Raw genomic sequence first — 25,919 nt, 5'->3', positions numbered from 1 at the left:
ATTTGTTTTTAAAAAGAAAGCTAGGTAGGCATGAGCTCATGAGAGCCAGAAAGCAGCCCTCCTCCAAAGTTCCTGCCTGAGCTCCTGCCATGACTTCCTGCAACAACTGGGCTATAACCTGTAAGCTGAAATTAACCCTTTCTTCCCCCAAGTTCCTCTAGTCATGGTGTTTATCCAGAGCAACAGGATAAAGCAAGAACACATAGTAATTTCAAATGAATATATCACTAGTATATTGCCAAGTGAAAAGACTACACATAAAAGCCACATTTGTTTGTGGGTTTTGTGTTTTGTTTTGTTTTGTACAAAGTATCTTCCTTCATAACCAGGGGTAGCCTTAAACTTACTATGTAGTCCAGGCTACCTTCAAACTCACAACCCTCCTCACTTAGCTCCTAAGTGCTAGAATTATACACTAATACTACCTATGCCTGGCTGAAAACTTATCCAAAACAGACTGTCCATTAACTCATAAATAAATAAATAAATCCATATATATATATATATATATATATATAATATTTTTGCACATGTATAGTAGCACATTTTTCTGCTACAAACAGGAAGAAAGAAACATTAACACATGATACAATATGAGCCAGACTGGAAAACATGCTGGGAAAAGCAGGCCAATCACAAACCCCGTAGACACGGTTCCATATTCGTGAAAACAGACTCTTGGCTTAAGGCCAGAAGCTAAAGGGAAAATCGGGATACCTGTTTTGAGGCATGGAGTTTCTTTTGGAGGTGATAAAAATGTTTACAATTGATTGTAGGGGCTGGACAGATGGCTCAGTGGTGAAGAGTACTGGCTGCTTTTCCAGAGGACCCAGGTTCAATTCCCAGCACCCACATGGCAGCTCACAACTGTCTGTAACTCCATTTTCAGGGGACCTGATAACCTCTCACAGATATACATGCAGCCAAAACACCAATGCACATAAAGTAAAATAAAACTGATTATTGTGCATGTCCTAAAACTCTGAAAAGTTCCAAGCTAATTAATGGAACACGTTATGTGAACTGTATAGTTTTGAATCATACTTTTAATACAGGAAAAAAGGCTACATTTATGTACTATGATTCCATTTTGCAAGAAGTTTGCTTGTCCCCTAGCTGAGAACTGACTGGCAGTTGTTGGCTCCTGGGCGAGGGTGAGCCACTTTTCTATGGACATATCTGAAGCATTAACTGGACTCACATTGTCATTAAAAAAAAAAAAAGATCCCCCAAAAGAGGGGGTGGTTTATGAAGTTGGAAGGGAGATGTGCTGTGGGGACCAGAGTCGAAGCTCAATATGATCAGGATACATTATCTAAATGTAAAAAATTTTCAAAAAAATAAAAGTATTTTTAAAGAACTTTTTAAATTTTTACTTTTATATACTTATTAAAAAATGAACAAACAAACTCTATAACCAGGCATAGTTGGTCTATGTCTACAGTCCCAGCACACAGGGGACTGAAGAAGGAGGGTCACAAGTTCAAGAGCAGCCTGGGCAGCACAGTGAAACCTAATCTCAAAACACACACACACATACACACACCTGGGTGAATAAAGTCAGATACTATTGTCTATAGGTGATTTTAAAGGTTATTTCTTCCCTGTCTTTCCTGTAAAAGCAGACAGCTCAGGCACTAAAGCTGCAGCACCATGTAGATAGCAGGCAGCAGTAAGGACCTCCAACAAGCTACAAGGCCACCAGAGAACTTTGGCTGGATTCCCAGCTCCTGGCTGGGTTCCCAGAGATCTAAACAGAGAGTGCCACAGATACACATGCTACAGACCCTCACCAAATGTTTAACAATCCTGACCCCACAAGCAGGCTCCAAATGCCTCAAACAGAAGTGAAGTCAGTTCCCCCTGATGGCTTCCTACAACAACCACAGAGAAAACACCCCAACAAACATCTTCAAACAAGTGACAGGGCTAGAAACAGCAGCTCAGTGACAGAACACTTAACTTGTATGCACACCCAAGGCTCTGAGTTCAGTCCCACACCTAACCCCACCATCAACAAAAAACTTCTTTTCTGACAAAACAAATAGGCAAAGCAACCAACCAAACAAATAGGCAAAGCAAAACAAAACGTGGGCATTAGTGGGTAATGGGGACATGATGGTTAAAGGGGGCATACTTGCCTCTCTGTAGAACAAATCTGAATTATTGTAGATATCGTAAGCCAAAAGATTTGTCTGTGTCCCTACTAAAAGAGTGTCATAGCCAAGCTCAGGGTTCAGGACTCCTGCAGTCAGGCAGCTGACTGTCTGGTTAATGTTGAGGAGAGAGACATCGGACTCCAGGGGGCTCTGGAACACTCTTGACGCATTGAAATGCTGGCTCCGTGTGTGAGGATTGTGAATAAAAACCTGAAAAGCAAAACAGTTATATTCCCTTAAAACATGCACAGATGCCAAATTCACATCATACTTTAAAAAAAAAAAATGGTTTAGTAGATACCAAGAATAACAAGAAGTCACCTTGATCTACAAAGCTTAAGATATGCATGCAAGGCCAGACCTGGTGGCGAACGCCTTTAATCCCAGCAGCACTCAGGAGGCAGAGGCAGGCAGATCTCTGTGAACTTGAGGCCAGCCTGGTCCACATAGTGAGCTCCGTGACAGTCAGGACTCACAGAATCTCAAAAAACAGAGAAGTGATACTCACACACAGTTCTGTGGGTAGCCAACCTCCAGTCTTTGTGAATGATGGAAATCCAGTGGCCCTTAGCCTTGTGGTGAAAGTGAAGAGCAAGCTCTAGCCATTGCTTATGAGGATAGCACGCATGCTCTCCACCAGCAGCATGTGCAAGGCTTAGGCACAGCGGCCTCTACCTAGTGTTAAGCACAGGAAGCAGGTACTGGCTTCAGTGCTGGTGCCATTACACAACCAGAGCTCACACTTCCCACAGTAAATTCCCTTCCCAACCCTTAAAACGGTCTATGAGTGTAATGTGTCTTACAAGCTTAAATTGTGTCCTATGAATCAAATTCTTGAAGACTTTCAGTCTCTACTAGTGGGACCAAGAATGAAAATTAGTCGAAAGGACAGAAACTCAACCTCTGCATCATGAGATCATCTGAGTGACGTCATACAGCACTCAACTTCCCCGAACACCACCCGTGGAAATGGGGAGTTTAAGTTAGAAAATGAATTTTGTACAGTGCAATGACATTAGCCCCGAGATGGAGAACTGGGGCGGGGTGGAATGGCCTGTGGCTTCTGAAGAGCCACTGTGAAGGGGGAAAATATACAGTATTGAGATCCTGTGACTGTATGTACACGCGTACATGGGCACCCACAGAGGCCAAAAGGCACGATCCCCTAGAACTGGAGTCAAGGGTGGTTATGAGCTGATGATGTGGGTGCTGGGAACAAACTCCAGGCTTCTTAGCAGCAAGGTTATTAAGCGCTGAGCCATCTCTCCAGCTCCCTCACTGAGAGCATTTTAATTATCTTGAGACAGGGTTTCTATGTAGCCCTGGCTGTCCTGGGACTAGCTTTGTAGACCAGGCTGGCCTTGAACTCAGAGATCTGCCTGCCTCTGCCTCCCCAAGTGCTGCAATTAAATGCTAGCCTGGTGTTTTCATTACCTGAAAAAAAATTGAGGGATTATTATGACAAAAGAATGAAAAATACTAAATTGAAAATCCTTGAGCCTTAATTTTAAATATTTCATTCCTTCAGTATATAAACAGTATTAATTGTAAATTATTACCTACACAAAGTGGTTTCTTTCTTTATTTTTGTTTTGTTTGTTTGTTTGTTTAAAACAGAGTTTCTCTGTATAGCTTGGCTGTCCTGGACTCACTTTCTATACCAGGCTGGCCCTGAACTCACAGAGATCCACCTGCCTCTGCCTCCCAAGTGCTGGGATTACAGGTGTGCTCAACATGCCCAGACACAAAGTAGTTTCTTTTAAAAAATACTATTGTAGAAAAAGTGGGGCCAGCAAGACAGCTCAGCAGTGAGGGAGCTTTCCACAGAGCCTGCATTGATCCCAAGGACCCACGATAGGAGAGAACTGCCTCCCAGAGAGCACTGCCTTCACCTGACCTCATACACACACCGTGGCAATACGCACACAGTCACATACACATGCACACACACAAATTAACTAACTTAAAATATATTCAAAAGAACTAACCAGAAAACACGAGCAAAGTGTGTGCAGCAATTGAATATTGTTTAATGTTCTCATGTGTGTGATATTTTACAAGCTCTTATAAACATCCATTGTACTTGAAATGACTTATATATGGAGTCAGAAGGGTTAAAGGCCTGATTACAAGTGATGCGGCTGAAACAAGAAGCCTGGTATGATCAGACCATGAAGGGCATGAGTCACCACATCACACTTCATTTGTTAATAGCTCTGAACAAAGGGATGCCTAAAGTCTTACAGAAATTAGACATCGAGAAAGACCAGGAAGGGAAGTAACTAGTACACCCCAGAGTCCGGAATGAAAAGTCAAGTTTCTGCCAAAAGCAACAAGAAGCCCCAGGGTCAGTCGGCTCCTGGTCCTGTCTACACACACACACACACACACACACACACACACACACACGGTCCCTAAGGAGGCCTATGAACAGACTATTCCTTTCAAAGGAATGGCTGTAGGTGACAGAGCATTGTCCTAGCTAAGAAACTGGTGATCAAGGTCCATGCATGTAGATAACCTAGAACCCCTGCTCAGACGTAGCCCATGGCAGCTCAGTATCCAGGTGGATCCCCTAGTAAGGAGAACAGGGACTGTCTCTGACATAAACTCAGTAGCTGGCTCTTTGACCTCCTCCCCCACCCCACCCCTGAAGGAGGAGCAGCCTTGCTAGGCCACAGAGGAGGACATGCAGCCAGTCCTGATGAGACTTGATAATCTAGGGTCAGATGGAAGGGGAGGAGGACCACCCTATCAATGGACTTGGAGAGGGGTAAGGAGGAGATGAAGGAGAGAGGGTGGGATTGGGAGGGAATGAGGGAAGAGGCTACAGCTGGGATACAAGGTAAATAAACTATAATTAATATAAAAATTAAGAATTAAAAATATTTAAAAAAAAAAGACACTGGTGATCTAAACAAACTGATTCCCCAGCTCTACAGTAGAAAAAAAAAAAATGTGCCCTCCCGGAATCAATGTTCATCTTTTGAGAAAGTGCTTTCTCTTTCTTCAAGAATTACATTAAGGTGACTCAAACTCAAAAAAAAAAAACAAAAAAAAAACAACTGTATGTTCTTCCTCATATGTGGATCTATAGTCTAAAATTTAGAAGGAAGGCCAATAGAGAATAACATACAGTGATTAAAAAGGGGGGGTGTGGAGAGATGGCTCAGAGGACCTGAGTTCAATTCCCAGCACCCATATGGTGGCTCACAACCATCTATAATGTGATCTGGTGCCCTCTTCTGGTGTGCAGGCAGAATATTGTACACATAATAAATAAATCTTTAAAAAAAAAAAAAAGGACAGAATGCAGGCAAAAAGAAATGGTCATGAAAGAGGATATACATAATTTTTCTAGTTTCAGTTCTGTTAGTGTGTGTGCGTGTGAGAGAGAGAGAGAGAGAGAGGTGGATCTGTGAATTCAACTTTCTGCATACTAAATTCAATTAGCAAGAGCCATTTTTACACTGCAAAGGAATCCAACACGTGTTCATCCTTTGAGGCCATGATTGGACTTGCTTTTTAACTCAACTGCCTTAAGTATAGCAGGAACTAGATGTGACTATTCACAGAATAAATCTGTTGAAATAACCCATCTAGAAAAAGTATTTTGTTGGGTTTTTTTTTTGTTGTAACCTGAAAATTTTTCTTCTTTACTTCTATTTAAAGTTATATCAGGACACTCTACTATAGTGCTATTTAATATGTAAACCATATTGTTATTTATAAATTATGGTTTAAAAATAAACAAAACCAAAGAAACTTCTTTCGAGAAGTTCTTACCCTCTCAGAACCGATGGTAAGGCCGTACTGCTAAAGACAATATTTACATGTCATTAAACTCAAGAGTCAGGCTGGTGCCTAATGAGAAGCTTCACTGCTACTGTCTAGTATTCATGATACTGCAAAGTATTCTGCACAATACCAGAGGTCAAAGATAACCATCCAGAAACCCTGAGATCTACAAAGGTGACCTGCCTCTACGACATGCCACCGTAATAATGGCACAAATGTTGCGGGAGTAACCCCTCACCCTCTGATTGGATTTAAGGCCCACTCCATGAGTTAGAAACCACGCCTGGCACTGTTCAAGTGGCCAAAAACCTGAGGCTGGATCGGTCATGGGCCTAAGGGAAAACCAAATACTACCATTCTGCTAAAGGAACATAACAATAAAATAACTCCCAATGACACTCTGCTATATCCGTAGATCAGTGCCTAACCCAGCCATCGTTAGAGAAGCTTCTTCTTGCAGTATATGGGAACTAACACACAACTAGACAATGTGCAGAAAGTGAGAGCTTTTGGAATGTTCAGTCCTAAGTGGAATGTCTTCATTAAACCCTCCCCTCAGAGCCCTGGGAGCCATGCAGAAAAGAAGGCTGAAAAAGTGTTAATCCCCAAAGGGGATGGATGGCTCCAAAAACAACAACAACAAAAAAAAAAAAAAAAAAAAAAAAAAACAATGACTCCAAATGACTGCTTCAGACACAACAGGGCTGTGACAGCATGAAGAGGACCTGCCCAAGTTCAAGCCAGGTGAGGTCTCAGCGCTCAGAGTGGTAAGTGGTCATGCACTGCCACCTCTAACCAAGAAGTTATCTGCAATTAATAACCACTTGCAAAAAATTATTAGTTTCCTCCAATGAGTCTCATGAGATATATTAACCACACTTCAGGGTAGGCCCCATGTCCTGAAGTAGATGGCCAACACATAATAAACTTAATGATATTTTTGTAGACATTTGTCTCATGTTGCTTTGTTTGGGCATTTGGGGGGCGGGCTTGAATATTCTGGGGTGTGTGCGTGTGTGTTTAGGTTTTATTTTTGTTGTTTCTTAAGAAAAAGGTAGAAAAGGGCATGGAGTTGTGTGGGTGGGGAGATAGAGAGGATCTGTGAGGAGTTGGGAGAGAGAAAAAGTATGATCAGAATATATAGTATAAAAATTTGCTTTTTCAATACATGAAATATCCTTATCAGGGTTTAGATATGATAATGAAGGCCTCCTTCTAGGGATGCGGCCCCAGTGAGCAGAGCAGGCTTTAGCATCACCTAGAAATGCCTGTTCTCTTTTTATCCTATCTGCAGTAGTGAGGTCTAAACCTAGAGCCCTGACCATGCTAGGCCAGCACCCTACCAGTGAGCCTCATCCCTAGCCCTTTTCATTTCTGAGACAAGGTCTTGCTCTATAGCCCAAGCAAATCTTCAACTTGCTGTCCTGCCTCTGTTTATGGAGCAGTTATGAATCCAGGACTCTGCCGCCAGGCCTGGCTGCAATGTGTCTTTTTTTTTTTTGGGGGGGGGGGGTTGTTTGCTTATTTGTTTGGTCTGTGTTGTTTGGTTTTTGTTTTGGACTCCAACTTTTGATAATCCTCCTGTCTCTGTCTCTTAGTATACTGGCATATACTACCACACCCAGCTGGAACATTTGTTTTTAAAGAATATATTTACATTTTATATGGACCATAAAATGTTAACAATTTTTAAACTTTATGTGTGCCTGCACCATGGCATGTGTATGGAGATCAAAGGCAATCCGTGGATTTCATTCTCTCCTTCTGCCACTGCAGTCCCAGACCTCCAACCGTTATGCTGAGCCACTTCACCAGTGAACCAATTTTTGGTCTTTGGTTCTCACCTACCCAGATGGGAACACCAGCATGACTGGTCCAGTAGGGCCTCCCCAGTCATTCTGCTTCATAACAGAAGTGCCTGATTTGATAGTATTACCTCTGTTCTCTTAATCAGGCTACCCCAGTCATTTCTGCTGGCTGTTGTGGTTTCCTGATTTGATGATGTTTTGCTATCTGCTGCTTCTACCTACCTGTCTACTAATTTTTCCTCTACCTTTGCTTGCCACATGCTTAAACTCACTCCTTTCAATCTGAATGTACACAATCATAGATCTTTCTTTGCACCATACAGAACAAAAACAAGACAGACAGCAAAATCGCGGCCCTTCCACAGTCTTTGTGTTCTGGCTCATTTCAAGACTGCTGCGCTTCCTGATCCTTCTGCCTACAAAGCAGTCAGCCCACACGTCTACAAGCTCGTTTTTCATTTCCTTCAAACCTCTGAACAAATGTGACCGGAGGCCTGTCTGGTCACCCTCTCAATCAACAAGTCCCTCAGTCCTGTTGGTATTTTGGAACACAACCTGCTCCTGGGTTACCCAGCAACTTATTATGTCATCATGTGTCGCCAGCCAGGTAGCCGCACCTGGAAGGCATGGTTACCTTGCCCCTTAAAGGGCCAACCCAAACACGTGGTCTCTCTCTTACACTCTCTTACTCTACACTCTCTTACTCTCCTCTCTTACTTTCTCTCTCTCTCTCTCTCTCTCTCTCTCTCTCTCGGCAAGCCTTCCCTTTTCTCTCTCTCTCGGCAAGCCTTCCCTTTTCTCTCTCTCTCTCGGCAAGCCTTCCCTTTTCTCTCTCTCTCTCTCTCTCTCTCTCTCTCTCTCTCTCCATGTACTGTTCCCCCCTTCCTCCATACCCTCCTATTAAACCTCTTGCAGAGAATATCAGTTGACCAGCCTCATGCTTTTCAAGTCCCCTTACTATGTTCACTTAAGAACATAGTACGTGTGTAATTAAATTGCAATATCAATGTGTATAGCACATAAACAGGTCATATATTACACATTCTAACATGATATATCATGCATATATCATATACACACTCAATTAACCGTCTGGTGCTCTCTCGAATGTAAGCTCCACGTGAGAAACTTCACTTACCACCATACCTGCAGAGTTAAGAAAAGCACCCAGCACAGGATTAGGCCTCAAATCAGTGGCTAAGGTTACCCCAATGGGATAAGTTGGCTGGTTATTCTGCTTCCGGACTCCTATCTGTGCACTAGGACTTGCATATGCACACATGCCCGTGTGGATGTGAATTTCTTCTGAATGTCTGTCAGTGCCTGGGGTTGAGGCAGCACTGGAGATTGAACCTACGGTGTTGAGGATGTTAGGCGAGCATTCTACCACCGAGTCACATCATCAGTCTTTTGAATTTTATCTTATTGCATTGTGTGTGTGTGTGTGTGTGTGTATGTGCGCGCGCACGCGCGCATGCATCTGTCTGCATATGTGTGCATGCACATGTGTGCATGCATCTGTCTCTCTGTTCAGGCTCCATGGCACGTAAGTGGAGGTCACATGACAACAACTTACAAGTTCTCTCTCCATTATGTGTGTCCCTAGAATAGAACTCAGATCATCAAGCTTGGCAGTAGGTGCCTTTCTCCAATAAGCAATCCAAAAGCTCCACTTTTCTAAATTTTAATTTTGAGACAGGGTCTCCCTATGTAGCCCAGGCTAGCTTTGAACTTTGATCCCAACCTCCTGAATACGTGGAATAACTGCATCAGGCTTGCTAGTGCCTCTTATAAATAGCATCAATTGTCAGGCCCAGTGCTTATCACCTTACTTCATTATACCAGCTAATGAAATCATAACCAACTTAAATGAATCATTACATTGCAGCTATGTATACCAAGACACAGCATATAAGGTAGCATTCAACATACGTGTGTCTTGAAAACTCATTACACAAACGTAAGTAACTGTGTAAAGACAACCACAATGGGTCCTACAAGATGCATTCAATCTCACTTCCACAACTTTTTTTCTTTTTTCAAACTGAATCCCACTCACTCTGCAGCCCAAGCTGACTTCAACCTTCCTCATGCCTCAGTCTCCTGTACTGGACTCACACTGTACAGGTGTGAGCTACCATATGGAACTTCCTTTCCAAAACCTTCTAGTTCAGCAATCTCAGACACTCACACTAAAATGAACCTCTCTGAACTATTCCTAATCGGTAAATCGGGAATAATGAAAAGAAATTATCAGCCACTAACAGCGACTACTTCTGATACATCGTATTGTTACTGTTATTCGTTCAGTGCTGGAGGTTATAAAATTAAAATTGGTGGAGCAAGAATCTGCTACAGCTGTGCTACACTGGTATTTGTGCCCTTGTAGCAATGATGCTGAGAGAATTAACACATAAGACTGTACCTGTTAGAAGTTGTATTTCTGAAGTCACTATAGTCCTTGCATTTTGTGGTGCATGCTTCCATCACTACACGGGGCCTTGACCCGCCTTGTCTGTGGTCCTTCTTTATGCTCTCTAAAAATATCAACCTCATTTTATCTTTATCTCTGAATCCCCAAAATCTAGCGTGAAAGAACGTCAAGTGGAAAGATGAATGTTGAGTGATCTTTTATCCCCGTGACTCTGACACCTTTCCCAGTACGTGGCTCATAATAACCATTTAATGAATACTTAAGTTATGGGGAAAGATATGAATGTACGTGATCAAGGACCAAAATTACAATCTAAATTTAAGGTTGGGGCCGTTGTAGTCTTCTCCCTGTAAAGAAGCAAGTGTGGAAGACAGAGGCTCTAGGCAAGAATCTGGAGTCAGTAATCACTGCTAATCCTGCCCAAGCCCTCCTCCTCCTCCTCCTCCTCCTTTCCCTAAGCTCCTCATCTGCCCTCAATATAGTCCAACACTAAGAACCTGGCGATGAAAGAAACATCACTACTCCAAAGCTGTTCCTCCGAAGCCCCACATGGGTGGGTTTGAGGCCCAGGACAGTAGCGACCGGTTGCCAGGCAACGCGAGCTAGGGGCGGGGCAGCGTGAGGGGCGGGATCTGGACGCTGGCGGAGTTGGGGTGGGAGCGGTTACCTTGCCCGCTTGGGTGGCGGCGGCCAAGCACGGGTGGGTCCCGTCGTAGCGCCCTATGGCCACCATGCGGGGGCTGATTTTGTGGCGCAGTTTCAGGGTGAACACAGGCAGCAGCATGACGGAGGCAGCTTGGGGGTGGAAAGGCAGGCACCCGACACAGGCGCAGTGCAGGCAGCCTGGCCGACCGGTTGCCTGGCAGCGGGGGGATGGGTGCGAGGAAGCGGTGCGCGGGACACCGGAACGCCCCAGGCCCCGCGCTCGAAGCGCGCCCCGGGACGACCCGAGACGCCGACTCTCTGCGCCTGCGCGAACCCGCCCAGCCGCAGAGCTGCGCAGGACCGCATTAGCTCGTGCGACTGCGCAGTGGCGTCGGGCCGTGCTAAAACGAGTTCCTTCTCGGTACTCTGACTGATGCTGTAAGGTAGGGTTAGGTGCAATACTTGGCGTCTGGGGAGGCGGTGTCTGAGCCAGTACCTCCTCAAGATTTTCTCTAGCACGTCAGCCAAGCTGCACCCCCGTAGACACACACACACACACACACACACACACAGACTATGCCACCCAAGCCAAAGGGACATTGGTTCAAGAGCCGGCGGTTGGCTCAATGGGTGGAGACGCTTTGATGTCAAGCCTGATGACCCGAACTCCAGGTTAAAAACCAGCTCCACGGGCATGCACACGCACGCTAAATAAAGTGTAATATTAAAAAAAAAAGTAATATTTAAAAAATATTAAAAAAGTGTCTTTGCTTTACCTATTATGTCTGGGCAAACGACAATAGTAACCTGAAAATAACAACCCCCTCAAAATAATTAAAAAAAATGTTTTCAGATCATGTTTAAGTAGTTTAGGCGATGAATGTAGGTAGGAGAGAAAGATGCAAAGTTAAGCAGGTCTCTCCCAAGTCCAGTTAGCGCATCACATCCGCTCAGAGTCGAGAATTGCAACACAATTAGCATTTGCTATGAAGGTTGCCTTCATAGAGACAGCACTCCCCTGTGGGGGAATTTTCTTAACGGTGGATGTGTGAAAGCCCAGTCCACTGTGGGTTGTCACCCCTGGGAGGGTGGTTCTGGGTTGTATAAAAAGAATCAGGATGATCAACCCATGGAGGCAGGCCACGGAGCGCAAGCCAGTAAGCAGCATTCTTGCATGCCTCTGCATCCGTGCCTGCCTCCTTGAGTCCTTCCCGTGGCTTCCCTGGGACTACCCCCCAGGATATGGAAATCAAATAAACCCTTTCCTCCCCAAGCTGTTTTTTGATCATGGTCTTTATCACAGCAAAAGAAAGCAAACTAAGACAGTGCATAAGCCAATTCCTGGTGCTCTATAGGGGCTCCAAAAATAGCTACTAATGCTACATTTCAGAGACTGGGCTATCTGGGACCTACTGGGGTGTCCATAGTAATAAATTTAGCATCTTTTTTTCTTTTCTCATTTTAGTAGATGGTATTGTACCACTTTTCAGCCCTGGGTTTGGAAAGCCAATCTAGCTAGTCAAGTTCTACTAGGCTAGATCAGGACCAACCTATTAAGTCTCCTCCTAATGGAAAAGGGCAGGGGCCTTAGGCAGCTCCTGCGCCTGGTCCTCACCTTGAGCTTGCACAGCATCGCCGCTAGATGGCGTGCAGGTGTCAAAAAAGAAAGTTCTGGCCAAGAGGAGGCGGGGTGAGTGGTCCTGCCAGATAGGAGGCTTCCAACAGTAGCAAAGCTCGCTTCTCAAGGCCTGATGGGGCTAGAGAAAGATGCTGAAATGAAACTCACAGAGTGCATTCCAGGGAAGGCCAGCTGGAGAAACACTTTTGTTTTTCTTTGGTCTTTGAGATAGCCCAGCTGGCTTTGAACTCATGACAATCTTCTTGCCTCTGTCTCCCCTTAACATAATATGAAGATGGAGCTATCTCTTCTAACTCCTGTCTCCACACAGCAGATCTGTGAAGGAGTCCCCAACTCTTCAAGATGAGTGGCCATGGGATCCCTCCACAATTCATGGAGGAAACATTTCAGGAGCCCTTTGGAGCAGAGCGGGTTGCTCAGGGCCAAGTTCTGTGGGCTGTCCTACATACCCTTCAGGAGCAGCCCTCACTGGTGTGCCAGCCTCCCGTCTCCTTTTCTAGAGTCTTGGTGGCTCTGTGGTGCATTTGCTATGAGCCACAATGTAAAGCTGACCATGTCTCCCCTCAGCCCATTTCACACATGCATGTCAGAAAAGACATGAAACATGTATCACTTGCTTCTGGCCAGTGGACAGGCAGGACCACCTATAAGAATAATAGTCACCATGTGCCAGACTGCTGAAGTTCTTTCATTTAACTTCGATCCTATGAGATAGGGAACGTTATCACCTCTGTTCTTCCAGATGGAAAAAATAATGTCTATCCTAGATCCTTCCTAGTTCACTAGTCCCAGATACACTACAGAACTGATATTGTAAGGAAATACCGCTAAAATTTCCCATCCTCCACCTCAGAAACCCATCAGAACCAGGAAGATCTAGTAGTGCCAGACAACAGGGGACCTTGCGGTAAATGTCAGTACCTTTGTCTGACTCCACGATGCCACCTCCTTTTCTCACTTTTTGGGACCCTGGGATGGTGACAGCTCCTTTCTGTACAACTGCCAGATTCCCCTTTGCTTCTCAGTTCAGCCCAGCCTGCTCTTTCCCATGTGGTCCTTGCTTCCCGTGCGGCTGTGAGAGCTTACCCTGATGACAGGCAGCAGTTTACCCCACACATGCCACTCCAACATGAGGATCTTTTTAATAGAGTATGGCAGGACACACCCATGGCCCCAGCACAGGGAGGGAATTGTAAGTTCGAGGACAATCTGGTCTCCAATTACAGGCCAGCTAGTGAGATCCTGTCTCATATATTAAGAAGAAAATAATCAGCTCTCTTACAAGATCTCACCGTGGGAGGAAACTGGGCAAGGCACACGGTCTCTCTTGGTATCATCTCTTACAACTGAATGTTAATCCACGTGCTGGTTAGTTCTTATAGTCAATTTGACATAGTCTAGAGCAGAAGTTCTCAACCTGTGGGTCGCGACCCCTGTGGGATACACATTACGATGCATAGCGGTAGCAAAGTTACAGTTTTGAAGTAGCAACGAAATGATTTTGTGGTTGGGGGTCACCACCCATTGTATTAAAGGGTCACCGCGTTAGGAAGGTTGAGAACCACTGCTCCAGAGTCTCCTACCGAGAACGACCCTCAGCCCAGGGATTGCCCAGGCTAAATTGGCTTGTGGTGCTTCTTTTGCTGATTGAAGCGGGGAGGCCCCGCCCACTGTGGGCGGTGCCACCCCTGGTGGTCCTGGGTTGCGTAAAAAAGCTGGCTGAGTTCAGGAGGGAGCAAGGCGGTGAGCAGCCTTTCTCCCTCTGTGGTTTCTGCTTCGTCATGCTCCTGCCTTGACTTCCTGCCTGGGCTTCCCTTAGGGATCGACTATAAACTGTAGGCTGAGATAAATCCTTTACTCCCGAGTTGCTTTTGTCATAGTGTTTATCACAACAGCAGAAAAAGCGAACTAGAACAATCCACATCTAACTCAAAATAATTTTAATTTTTAAGAGTTTTTTTTAATAGGGATATAGCTCAGTGCTACAGCACTTGCTGGCTTAAATCCTAAATTTTTAAAAAGACGAACAATTAAAAGTTCAAAGGCAAAAACAAACAAGGGACCCAAGCGTGGTGGCACACGCCTTTGATCCCACATGGAGGCAGAGGCAGAGGGGTCTCTGCGAGTTCCGGGCCAGCCTGGACTACATACTGGAGTTCCAGGACAGCCAAACCTTTGTAGTGAGCCTCCTCCTCATTTTTTAAAAAAGGGGATGGGGAGTGACAAACAGCGTGAAGGGCACTAAGAAGAAAACACAGAGGACCAGATGTGAATGATAGACAGACAGACAGACAGACAGACTAGTAGACAATGGAGGTGGCCCAGAAAGGAACATAACTTTAAAATCTGTGTGCAGAGGAGGAACGAGAGAATCCCTGGTGCTTGTGTAGCTGTCACTAACCTGCTGTGTATTCAGAATACTTGCACTTCCGAGTGTAATTATGAAGCTGCCTTCTTTCTCCACACAAGTATTTAGGACTCACAGCTATGAAACTGTAACAGAGACAGTTGAGAGAAGAGGCTGAAAAGTGGAGGCATTCTTGCAGGACAGCACCCTGCCTGCACTGCTTTCAGAGGTTTAAAGATGTACTTTGGGGACTGCAGAGAGATAGCTCGTTGGCTAAAACGCACTAACTGCTCTTCCGAAGGACCAGGGTTCAATTCCCAGCACCCACATGGCAGCTTGAAACCATCTGTCCCTCCAGGACAAGATAATCTGGCGCCCTCTTTCGGCCTCTGTGGGTACCGCTTGCATGTGGTGCACGGACATACATGCAGGCAAATCACACAAACACATAAAAAAATAAATAACGGCTGAAGAGATGACTCAGTGGTGAAGAGCAGTTTTTGCTCTTGCAGAGGACCTGGTTTCTAGTCCCAGAACCCACATGGTTGCTCACAACAGTATGTAACTCTAGTAACAGGAGATACACATTCTTCTGGCTTCCTGCAGTACCAGGTACACACATGCTACACACAAAAACACACAGGCAAAAAACAAAAAACAAAACTCATTTATTTGTTTGTTTGTTTGTTTGTTTGTTTTAAGACGTGGTTTCACTGTATAGCCTTGTCTGCCTGGACTCACTTTGCAGACATCCACCTGCCTTTCAGAGTGCTGGGATCACAGGCATGCACCACCGTGCCCAGCCTCAAAAATAATCTTCTAAAACTAAGTAAGTATTGACAATGCACTCTCCAACATGCTAGCCATGGGTCATGCAGCTGTTGAAAATTTGAAATGTGAGTGATTCAAATTTATGCCCCCTGCAAGTACAAAATATACTTTGCATTTGTTTTTGTTTGGGTTTTTGTTGTTTGTTTTTGAAACAAGTTCTCTCTACATAGCCCTGGCTACCCTGGAACTTACTATGTAGACCTGGCTAACCTCATAGAGATCTGCCTCCAGAGCCCTGGGATCAAAGGTGTGTGCCACCATGCCCAGCACACTCTGCTTTTTAAAGAAGTGGTATGAAAAATAATTTAGACCAGGTGTGATCCCATGCTTGTGATCCCAGCACTTGGAAAGCTAAGGCAAGAGGATCCCAAGTTTAAGAGGGGTAAAGGGGAGGGAAGGAGGGAGAGAGGAAGACCCTATCTCAAAACAAAACAAAAACAACCAAATAATTTAATGAGAAGAGATAAGAGGGAAATTCTAAAACTGCAAATAAATAAATGAATGAATAAATAAATGCTTATAATTACTAAAGAGGCCAAGAAATTCCCAAATTTTTTTGGCTTGGAACATTTATATCAGCACATAAATATGTTGTTATTTGAATCCTCTTAAAATTGCTGTTGATCCCAGAAGTCAGGAGGCAGAGGCAAATGATCTTTGAGAGATCAAGTCCAGCTTGATCTACATAGCAAGTTCCAAGACAACATGTGCTGCATGGTAAGATCCTGTCTCCAAAAATATATTAAATGAACAAGCAATTATTGTAAATAGTCCAAATTCAGCCCCTCTGTGCCCTACAAGACAGAGCTTGACTTTCCTGCTTTTTACTGTGCAGCTGCACCTCCTGGCTTGACTCCAGAGTGTCACAATGGAAAATTCAGACTTTCCAAGGGAGAAAACTGACGGACGCCGCTTCAACCGAGTGATCAAGGTTAACGTCCCCCAGGGTTTAGCCATGCCAACAGCACGATCGCTAGCACACCTCCCAAAGAACCTGCCTGGACAGATGAGCTGAGTCAGAGGCTTACTCGGTAAAGAAGGGAGGCCACGGAAGACCTGGCGCCACGTGATGGGAAACGCAGTTTGTTTCTCTGATGTTCTTCGCTGGGGCCCAAAGAATATGTCACATCCCATAAACCCAAACAGCTAGACTCACTCCTTAAAAGCCTGACCAGCACTCATCAAAGCCTCCACGGTCGTAAAAACAAAAACCGACAAACAATCCCAGATGGAAGGAGGCCAGGAGGCTTGGCTGGTCGGGGTGCGTCTCGGCACGGGACTGTGTCAGGTCCGTGAGAAAACGGGGGAGTCCGGTAGAGCTGAGCGTTTGGTCAATACTGCTGTACTAGTGCCGCTTTCCGCGTTTCAACAAATAGACCTTAAGGGAGGTGGAAGGTGGGTGAGCTGTCTGCAGGAACCTGGAGCCAGGAGCGCCAGGAGCAGGTGCGAAGGGGTCTGAAGGCACCCGAGCTCCCTCCCCTCTCTCCTACGTAAGAATTTTGTTCAAGGTTTATTTTATGTAGATGAGTGCTCTAGCTGCATGGACACCTCCATGCCAGAAGAGGGCACCAGATCGTATTACAGACGGTTGTGAACCAGCCTGTGGTTGCTGGGAGTTGAACTCAGAACCTCTGTAAGAGCAGACGGTGCTCTTAACCACTGAGCCATCTCTCCAGCCACCACAGCTAGTGCTCTTAATCACTGAGCCATCTATCCAGGTTCTTGACCACATTTCTTTACAGCAGGCATCAGAACATAAGTTTTTAAATTATTTTTTTATTTGTTTTGTGTGTTCAAGGCCAGCCTTTGCTACATTTTGATACCATATCTCACAAGCACACAAATGAAAAAGAATATTAGCCAGATGTGGGGGGCTCCCACCTGGAACCCCAGTACTTGGAAGGTGTAGGCAGAGTTCAAGGTCATTTGTAGCTATAAAGTGTGTCAGAGGCCAGTCTGGGCTATCATGTCCAAAAAAAAAAAATCTATCTTTTAAATGTGGTGATGGTACTATAAAAGCATGTATTTGTCAAAATTCATTAAACTGAGCCAAGTGTGATTGCAGATGTCCATAGTTCCAGGGCAGGGCTCTCTACGCCACCGCGTAGTTCTCTGAATCTGCAAGCCTGGCCCCTACAAGTCAGTCAGATCACAATGAATGCAGGCGTCTTCCTCAGAGAGGCCTGCCCACCCAGGCACTCTCACATCTCCTGCTTTGTCAGTCACAGCCTGAGGCATGGCCTATGTAACCCTTCCTTGAACCACACACACCAGATAGTATGGATTGCCTGTTGAGAAGCAAGGAGTGAGGCCTCTTGCTTTTTTGTTTTGTTTTCACCACCATTTATCTCCCCCGCCGGAGCCCTCCCTTACCCCCATATAAACACTCACAGTCAAGGACAGGAGATAAGGGCAAGCTTAGAACTCTGGGTAAAGAGAGTAAGTCAGGGCCTGGGTGGTAGAGAAGGAAGGCCATGGGAGGTTTTATCTGGCTGGTTTGGGCATTTGAATCATTATCTCTTACCCTCCCCCCCCCAGAATCGCCTCAAACTCTCAGCAATTCTCCTGCCTCTGCTTCTTGATTGCTGGGATTATAGGCACTGGCCACCACATCTGGCCACAAGTCTTAGCTGATACAACCAGCAATCAGGTAATGATGTTCAACACATCCCCCGTTATTCAACGACTCCTTAGAAAACCTAAGAAAAGAACGGACCCAGCAGGATTCAGTATCCTGATGACTTTGCCAAACAGTTCATTCAAAGAAAACACATTTTGAGTCATGTTTCATTATTTTATTATTCGAGTGTATTTGTATGATGTGTGGGGAATACACGTACAGAGGTCAGAGTACGGCTTTCGGGAGTTGGTTCTCTCCTCCTCCAGTGGGTCTATGTCTTACAAAAACTCAGGTTTCCAGGCTTGAAAAGCAAGTGTTCTACTCACTGGCACCATGCAAAGTCTTTTGTTGTAGTTGTTGTCGGCATTGTTCTTATTTTTCCTAATAGTCTCTGGTTGGGGCATAAATTTTCGGTTTTGAATGCACATGTAGTTTACATAAATTGTAATGTAAAAAATAATATGTGAGCCTAGATTTCTTAATCCTTTTGGTCACTGAAAAGCTGTGGCGCTCAGTAAGTGGTAGTGACAAGAAGGTGTGCCCATACCTGTACCGGCATCGACAAATCTGCTTTGCAGGAACAGCTAAGCTGAAGAGCATGGAGGGATTTTGTAGTTGTAGAAGGGCAAGGTGGGACCCCGGGAGCCCAGCACCCTGAGGCAGAGGAACCGGCTTCTGGCCCACCCTCCCAGCAGGTTCACATCAAAGCAGACCGCTGGGATCTGTTCCAGTTTCCAAGGAGTGTGCTCCTTGGAAGCCCCTGAAGCCATCCCTGGGTGTGACCAGCATCAGACGCTGCCCAGGACCTGACTCAGCTTTAGTAACTACCCATTTGGTGGGGGAAGCCAATTCTCAAGCACCTGTTGAGGAAGGCCCTAGTTCTGCATTGGTCTGAATTCACGTAGCCTTGTAGATCGGAGTGTCATCTTTTCAGGGGACACGGAGGGCTAAAGGAAATTCCGAGTTCCCTTTCTGTAATCACGATGTCATCAAGTAGAAGGGACCTAAAAGATCACCTGCCCAAGGCAAGAACCAAAACCCAGCCCCCGTGTGAATTCTTCCAGTGATGGTAGCTCACAACCCACAGTTCTTTGAACCTCTAAATAGTTCTTAAGGTCCCTACGTACAATGACCCACATACTGATATTTTTATGGAAATGGAAGGTTTGACTTCCATCACTCCTCCATGTCAGCCCTTTGGGTATTGCAAAACGTATCACCTTGAGTATTCTCTGGGTTAGACACCAGCAAGTGGCCCCTTCAAGGGCTCCCAGGGACATGTATTATGCCTTTCTAGTTTCTTTAATAAAGTGGCCACATGTTACCATCATTTCCTTTTTTTTTTTTTTTTTCCTGGTTTTTCGAGACAGGGTTTTCCTGTGTGGCCCTGGCTGCCCTGGAACTCACCCTCAAAGTCAGAGATCCACCTGCCTCTGCCTCCCAATATTGCAGCTTTAAAACTTTAAATTACACTCTTAGTTATTTTGTGTCTGCATGTATGTGTCCATGTGCCACAGCACACACACGGAGGTTAAAGGATGACAACTTGCAGGAACCCATCTTTCCCTTCTACCATGTGGGTCTTAGGGTTTGGACTTAAATTGCCAGGCTTGATAGCAGGTGCCTCAACCTGCTGAGCCACGTTGATGGCACCATCTTCTTCTTTCTTCCTCCTCTTCCTCCTTTTCTTCTTCCTCCTCCCCTTTCTCCTTCTTCATTTCAAAATTTCACTTTGTATGCATGGGTGTGTTGCATGAATGTGTGTCTTTGCACAACATGGATGCCTAATGCCTGCAGAGGCCAGAAGAGGGTATCAGGTCTGCTACTGGTGTTGCAGACAGTTGTGAGATGTCATGGGAGTTCTGGGAATGGAACCCAGGTCTCCTCCAAGAACCAGTGCTTTTAACCACTGAGTTATCTCTTCAGCACCTCCGTTGGCCTAAACCAGCAGGTCATTCTTCAGTGAGGGGATTCTGAGGAGGAAGGTCTAGGGTATCAGAGATAAAGAAAAGATGGGCTTAGGAGTTCTTGCACAAACAGTCTGTTAAGAAGTACAGCATTGCTGGGCGGGGGTGGGACAGAGTACTCAGAAAGCCACTGCACAATGGGATGAGCTCAGCAGAAAGCTAATCAAACAATGTTGCACAAGGGGAACACGGGTATCTCAAGCATGTCACAATGGGACAAGCACACAGAGGCCTTGGGACTGATAACCACTGCCTGCTTAGTGTGGGAAGAATTAGGTTCTCAGAATCTGAGGCCACAGCTCCCCCAAGACCCTGGCCCTAGTCCAGACCCTGCCCAGCATATGCCTAACTTTAGAGAAGGGACTGTGATTCTTCTCCATACATCATGGTCTCAGAGAAAGCCTTGGGTCAGTCCAACCCCAGCAATTCATCTTTTCTTCAAGGCTTTGTTCTGACAGGAATAGGACTTGGAAGTGGACTGGGCATATCATGTTTCATTCTCTGCCACACCGACCCACAAAGTCCCTTCCTTCCTCCTGCCTCAGACTTTCCAGGTGAGAGCTGCTATGGAACGCAGTGAGACGGATGTACGGGAGCCATGAGATTCTCCAGAAGAATACCAAGGAACAAAAGTCGATGCTTTTTGTGTTTTGGTCCTGAGGATTGCCTAGACCTGGGCACATGGCAGACGTGTCCCTGCTGAGCACAGAGGGCACAGTCGCCTGGGAATGTGGAGCAGCCAAATGAAGGCTGAGACTTGAGAGACCACCAAGGGAGAAGGAGGCCACAGCAGAAGCTGTGACCACTTGTTATGAACTGAACAGCCCCTCTTACACCTCAAAAAAGATGTGTCCACATCCTTATCTTAAGCTCATCACAGCATGATTTGTTTGCAGTCTTTTCATAGATAAGTCAAAAGAGATTATTAGGTGGCATAAACAAATCCCAAACCTGGCATGAGTGGCGTCCTTATAAAAGAGAGAAGCGTGGACGCAAGCACAGACACGAGGAGAAAGCCATGTGAAAAAGACAGCAGATCTCAGCAATGCATCCACAAGCCAACGAGTGCCCAAGACTGCCAGTGAGCCGCTCGAAGCTGGGGAGAGGCCTGCCACAGACTCTTTCACACAGTCCTTGGAAAGAACCAAGCCCACCCACACTTTGATTTGGGTCTCATAGCCTCCCAGGAAAGGCTGTGGCAGAGCAACACAAAGACTGAGTTCTCTTGACTCAGATGTGCTTCTGGGTGACTGGGCCGCTCTGCGTTTGACAATGTCTTGCTCCTGTCACTCATCCGCACTCAGCCCTCTGATGTGGGGGCCTTCCGAAAATCTTTTGTTTACTGTTTGAATAGATGATCCTTTGACGTGTTCAAAGAAAAGGTGACAAGGCAGGGCAGATGAGCATATAGGAAGGTTGGAACCCTTGTGCTGCTGATGGGACTGCAAAGTGACACAGCAGATGAAGAGAACAGTAGAATCCTTGTTCAGAGTTTAAACAGACTCCACATGATCCAGCAGTTACAAACACACAGACACACACACAGAGACACGGAGACACGTATGTATATATGTGTATGTGTTTGTGTGTCTCCCAAAAGACTCAAAAGCAGAGCCATGGATCCATGCACTAGTGTTCAAAAGAGCACTGGTCTCAATAGCCAAAAAGTGCAACAAGCCATGTCCATCAACAGATGGGGAAATAAAGTTGGGGAGTAAGCATACAATGGAATAGTACTTGGCCAGAGAAAGGAAATGGCTTCCTGGCATATGCTACAATATGTATGAATCTTGAGGACATTATGCTACCAGGAGCAAAAAGGACAGTTAATGGCATGGTTCCTCTTGTATATGGCACCTTCTGATCAAATTCATGGAGAGAGAAATTATGAAAGAGGCTGTCAATGGCTAGAATTAAGGATTAGAGAGTCATGGTTTGCTTGCTCTGCTTTTTGAGATAGGATCTTATTTTATAGAGCAGGCTGGCCCCCAAACTTGCAACTTGGCTTGGCTTGGTTTGTTTGTTTTCTCCTTTCTGGTGCTAGGGATCAAACCTAGGGTCTTGTGTGTCCTAAGCAAGCACTCTGCTGCTTAGCTCCAGCCCAGTCTGGGAGTGTATGTGTGACGGCCATGAAGTTTCTGTCTGAGATGATGAAATAGTGCTGAGAGCAGCGGCAATGGGTGGTGACACAAACTATGACTAAATGTCATCGAATCAAGTAAAGCAGTTAAAAGAGAGAAATTAATGTTATACATATCCTGCCAAAAGTAAATTAAATTAAAAAGCATGTCTTCTGAAGTACCATGTACAACGAAAGGAGTCCTCTTCCTGTCCCATGGTTGCCACCACCACCGCCCCCTCTCCGCCAGACCCTACAGCACCCCACTGACACCAACTCTGGGCTCACCTTTCACCCATGGCTGGTGCTCACACTGGTCAGTGTTCTCTTCCTGTACACCTAGCTTTTGTGTGCTTCACAGACAATCATGGCTTTTACATTTGGCTCTTTCGTTTAACATGTTCTGTGAAGAGCTTTGGAGAGTATCCATATCTTCTTTCTTTCCTCCGATGATTGATGACTGATGATTGATTGATGCAGGAGACAGGGTCTCATGTAGCCCAGCCTGGCCTTGGCCTTATAGTGCTGCTGTCTCTGCTACCAGAGAGAGCTATGATTACAAGTGGTGTCACCATGGGTGGTGGCATCCTCCTTGCTTACAAAGGGAGATTCCTGATGGAAACATTTGCATTTTAAGAAGGGTAGGGTCTGGGGCTTAAGCACTAGCTGCTCTTCCAGAGGATCCAAGTTCAGTTCCCAGCACATGGCAGCTGGCAACTGCCTATAACTCCTGTTCCAAGGGATCCAACACTCCTATACAGACATAGGCAGTCAAAACACCAATGTACATACATTAAAAACATAAATTTTTTAAATGTTAAAAAAAAAGAAAGAAAGAAGGGTAGGGTTCTAACTTCAAAAAAGGAAGCCTGATAAGTGGGTATCTGCCCAAAGAGGGAATGAGGTAGGATTCTCCAGTGTTCTTCGTTGGAAGTATCAATATTTATGAAGGCTAAACCTGGAAAGGGGTCTTTTGCACCACAGATAGTAGCCAATATCTGTAAACTTGGTAGTCTGAGGCAGGAAGATTCTCAGTTTGAGGCCATGCTGAGCTGTACAGCAAGATCCTGTCAGAGAGAGAGAGAGAGAGAGAGAGAGAGAGAGGAGGCCTTTTCTAAATGCTGGTGAAATAGCAACTATCAGCTCTTCTCCCAGGGCATCCAGTGTCCTAAGCATGTTGGCACACTAATTGATTTAATCTTCGCAGCGACATCATGGTGTAGGTGCTGTTAATAATTACCTCTGTTTAACAGGCCACAGCTCCTGGGCACAAAGAGGCTATATGTGCCTTACCTAAGATCTAGGGGATGACAGACTGAGCTTAAACCCACATAGTAAGGCTCCAGGGCCCTTGTTCTTGGTCACTCTGCCTTTCATATTTACTTGGCCCCTGAGGTACACAGATATTGAATTCCATACAAGGCCCTGAGATTCCTACATAGAGAAATATACTGATGCCTTAGGCACAAGCCCTAGCCTCATGGAGTCCACTGCTACGGTGGGATCATGATTTGCCCTAATGCAAAGCAGAAAAGTTGTCATCAGTGTTAAGGTACCAAGTGGTGAACTACCATGGAGGAAGTGGTATTCAAGTGTGTAGGAGACCATTACACCCATCCATTTTTCCAACTGTCCCACTTCCCCCACTCCCATTTCACAGATTGACAAAAGGAAATGAGGCCTCCCAAGATGCATTAGAGTAATGGGGCTAGGACTGTCTTCTTGGCTCTGACTCAGAGCCGGAGCCTCACCTGTCTGGGGTTCAAACAGGAATCTAACAGATGGGCCCAGAGAGTCTTCCTTGTGCCATTGTCATCAGCCGTCCCCTATCAAGAATGCCTGGGCTCCAGTTGGCTAGGTAGGAAGCACTGTCCTTGGCAGGGCTGCCCAAGCCAGTTAATAAGCCCAAAGCTTATTTGAAGATGGAATTGTCCATAAAAAGGCAGGGTTCCCACAGCTGCCAGCAATGAGGCAGGGACAGCCTGGGGAGAGGGCTGCGCCAGTGATGGGGTAGATTCTACGCCGTGGGAATCCCGCGCAGGAATCTTTGAGGGTGGAGGTTAAGCTCCAGGCCCCTCCAAAAACCTCCTTCTCTGGCCCCAGAAGAGTCAGCTTCAAGGTGAAACTTTACAAATTCATCATTAGTTACAATCCCCAGAATGATGCTGAAGCTGCTCCCGACTGTGCCAGGCATCACTTCACTTCTTCATTAAGTTGACTCCTTTTTGAAGTTTATGCTTCCATTGAAAACAGATTTTTTTTTCCTCATACAATATGTCTGGATTATAGTCTCCCTCCCTCTACTCCTCCCAGGTCCTCCCCACCTTTTCTCTCTGCTGGATCTGCTCCCTTTCTGTCTCTCATTAAAATCTATTGTCAATTTTTTTATAAATGTAAAAACATTAAAAAGTTTGATATGGGTAAAAAAAAAAACTTATTCTCTCAGTGTTGGTGGAAATGCTTCAACAAAGGACTTGCTGTTAAGGCTAACAACCTGAGTTTAATCCCTGAGGGTGGAAAGGGAGAACCCCCCAAAGTTGTCCTGATTTTCACATGTGCACCATGGCATGCATGCATCAAACACACACACACGCAAATGCACATATAAACACATACATACATACATAAATATAACAAAGGGGGCCCTGGGGAGACAGTTTAATAATTAAGAGCACTTGCTGCCTTTTTTAAGGAGGATCTAGGTTTGGTTCCCAATACCTACATGACAACTCACAGCCATCACACCAGTCCCAGGAAACCTCTTCTGTACATACATGTAGGCAAAACACTCAGCTTTCACAGAAACTTTTCACCCTGAGCACTAACGTTTGTGAAGTATGTATGATACCCTCTTGCTTTTCCTTCTCATATGTATTAAGATCATAAAAGACCTCCCCCCCTCCCTTTGGAGAATCTAAAATCTCTTGCTTTGGGAATCCCAAGCTAGAGTACCTGTCACTCGTGTGAGTGGAGAATGCATCTTTCCTTCTTGTTCTCTGTGCTTGAGTCTCCGTTTCCCCGCAACCAGGTTTCTTGCAGCTCTTACTCACCATGCCAGTGCAAAGCTGACCCAAGCCTGAGTGACAGTGCCTCCCCTGCCTTCCCTGCACCGTGGCCTCTGGCCAGGTACTTCCCATCTCTGCCTCTTCTGCACTGCCTGTGAATGCAGTCTTCTTCACCACGCTGGGGAGGGTTTTGCATCTTCTCTGCGGAGCCTGCTCTGACCCCCTGCGTTATACACACTGCACGGCCTCACCCCCGCACTTTTGCTGGTTTGTTTGGGACAGGGTTTTACTGTGAGGCTCAGGCACGCCTCACAGTATTCCAGACTGGCCTTTAACTTGTGGCAGTCCTCTTGCCCCGGCCTCCCGAGTGCTGGGAATACAGACATTCACCACCACGCGGTGCCTTTCCAACAACTTCTGAGTCTTATCTTATGTCCTTGTCTCCACAGCATGTAGCACTGTCTACTAAACCAGATAGTCAGTTCGGTGATGGATCGCTTCCCCTGCGCTTCCCCTGCCCTCCCCCGAATGTGAATGTGCTCTATCA

The 25,919-nt window shown here is 45.6% G+C and overlaps 1 protein-coding gene and 1 long non-coding RNA gene across 2 annotated transcripts in view; both read right to left on the bottom strand.

Moving 5' to 3' along the window:
* Bbs2 (Bardet-Biedl syndrome 2) overlaps window positions 1–11,176 on the bottom strand; it is a 35,364-nt gene extending 24,188 nt beyond the window's left edge. The window contains exons 1-2 of the mRNA XM_060392208.1: window positions 10,867–11,176; window positions 2,138–2,369 (exon numbers count right to left, since the gene is read on the bottom strand). Coding sequence (XP_060248191.1) covers window positions 2,138–2,369; window positions 10,867–10,983 — 349 coding nt within the window. The 5' untranslated portion in view covers window positions 10,984–11,176. The remainder of the gene's footprint in view (window positions 1–2,137; window positions 2,370–10,866) is intronic.
* A 7,271-nt stretch (window positions 11,177–18,447) lies between these two features.
* On the bottom strand, window positions 18,448–25,567 carry LOC132656836 (uncharacterized). The gene is made up of 3 exons (XR_009594585.1): window positions 25,320–25,567; window positions 22,656–23,434; window positions 18,448–20,268 (listed from the first exon to the last, which is right to left on the bottom strand). It is a non-coding gene; the product is annotated as an uncharacterized LOC132656836 (long non-coding RNA).
* Between the last annotated feature and the right edge of the window lie 352 nt (window positions 25,568–25,919).

Source organism: Meriones unguiculatus, chromosome 10 (assembly GCF_030254825.1).
Source record: "Meriones unguiculatus strain TT.TT164.6M chromosome 10, Bangor_MerUng_6.1, whole genome shotgun sequence".
NCBI classification, from domain to species: domain Eukaryota; kingdom Metazoa; phylum Chordata; class Mammalia; order Rodentia; family Muridae; genus Meriones; species Meriones unguiculatus.
The sequence above is the reverse complement of the archived record's forward strand: the minus strand, read 5'-3'. Positions and strand labels throughout refer to the sequence as shown.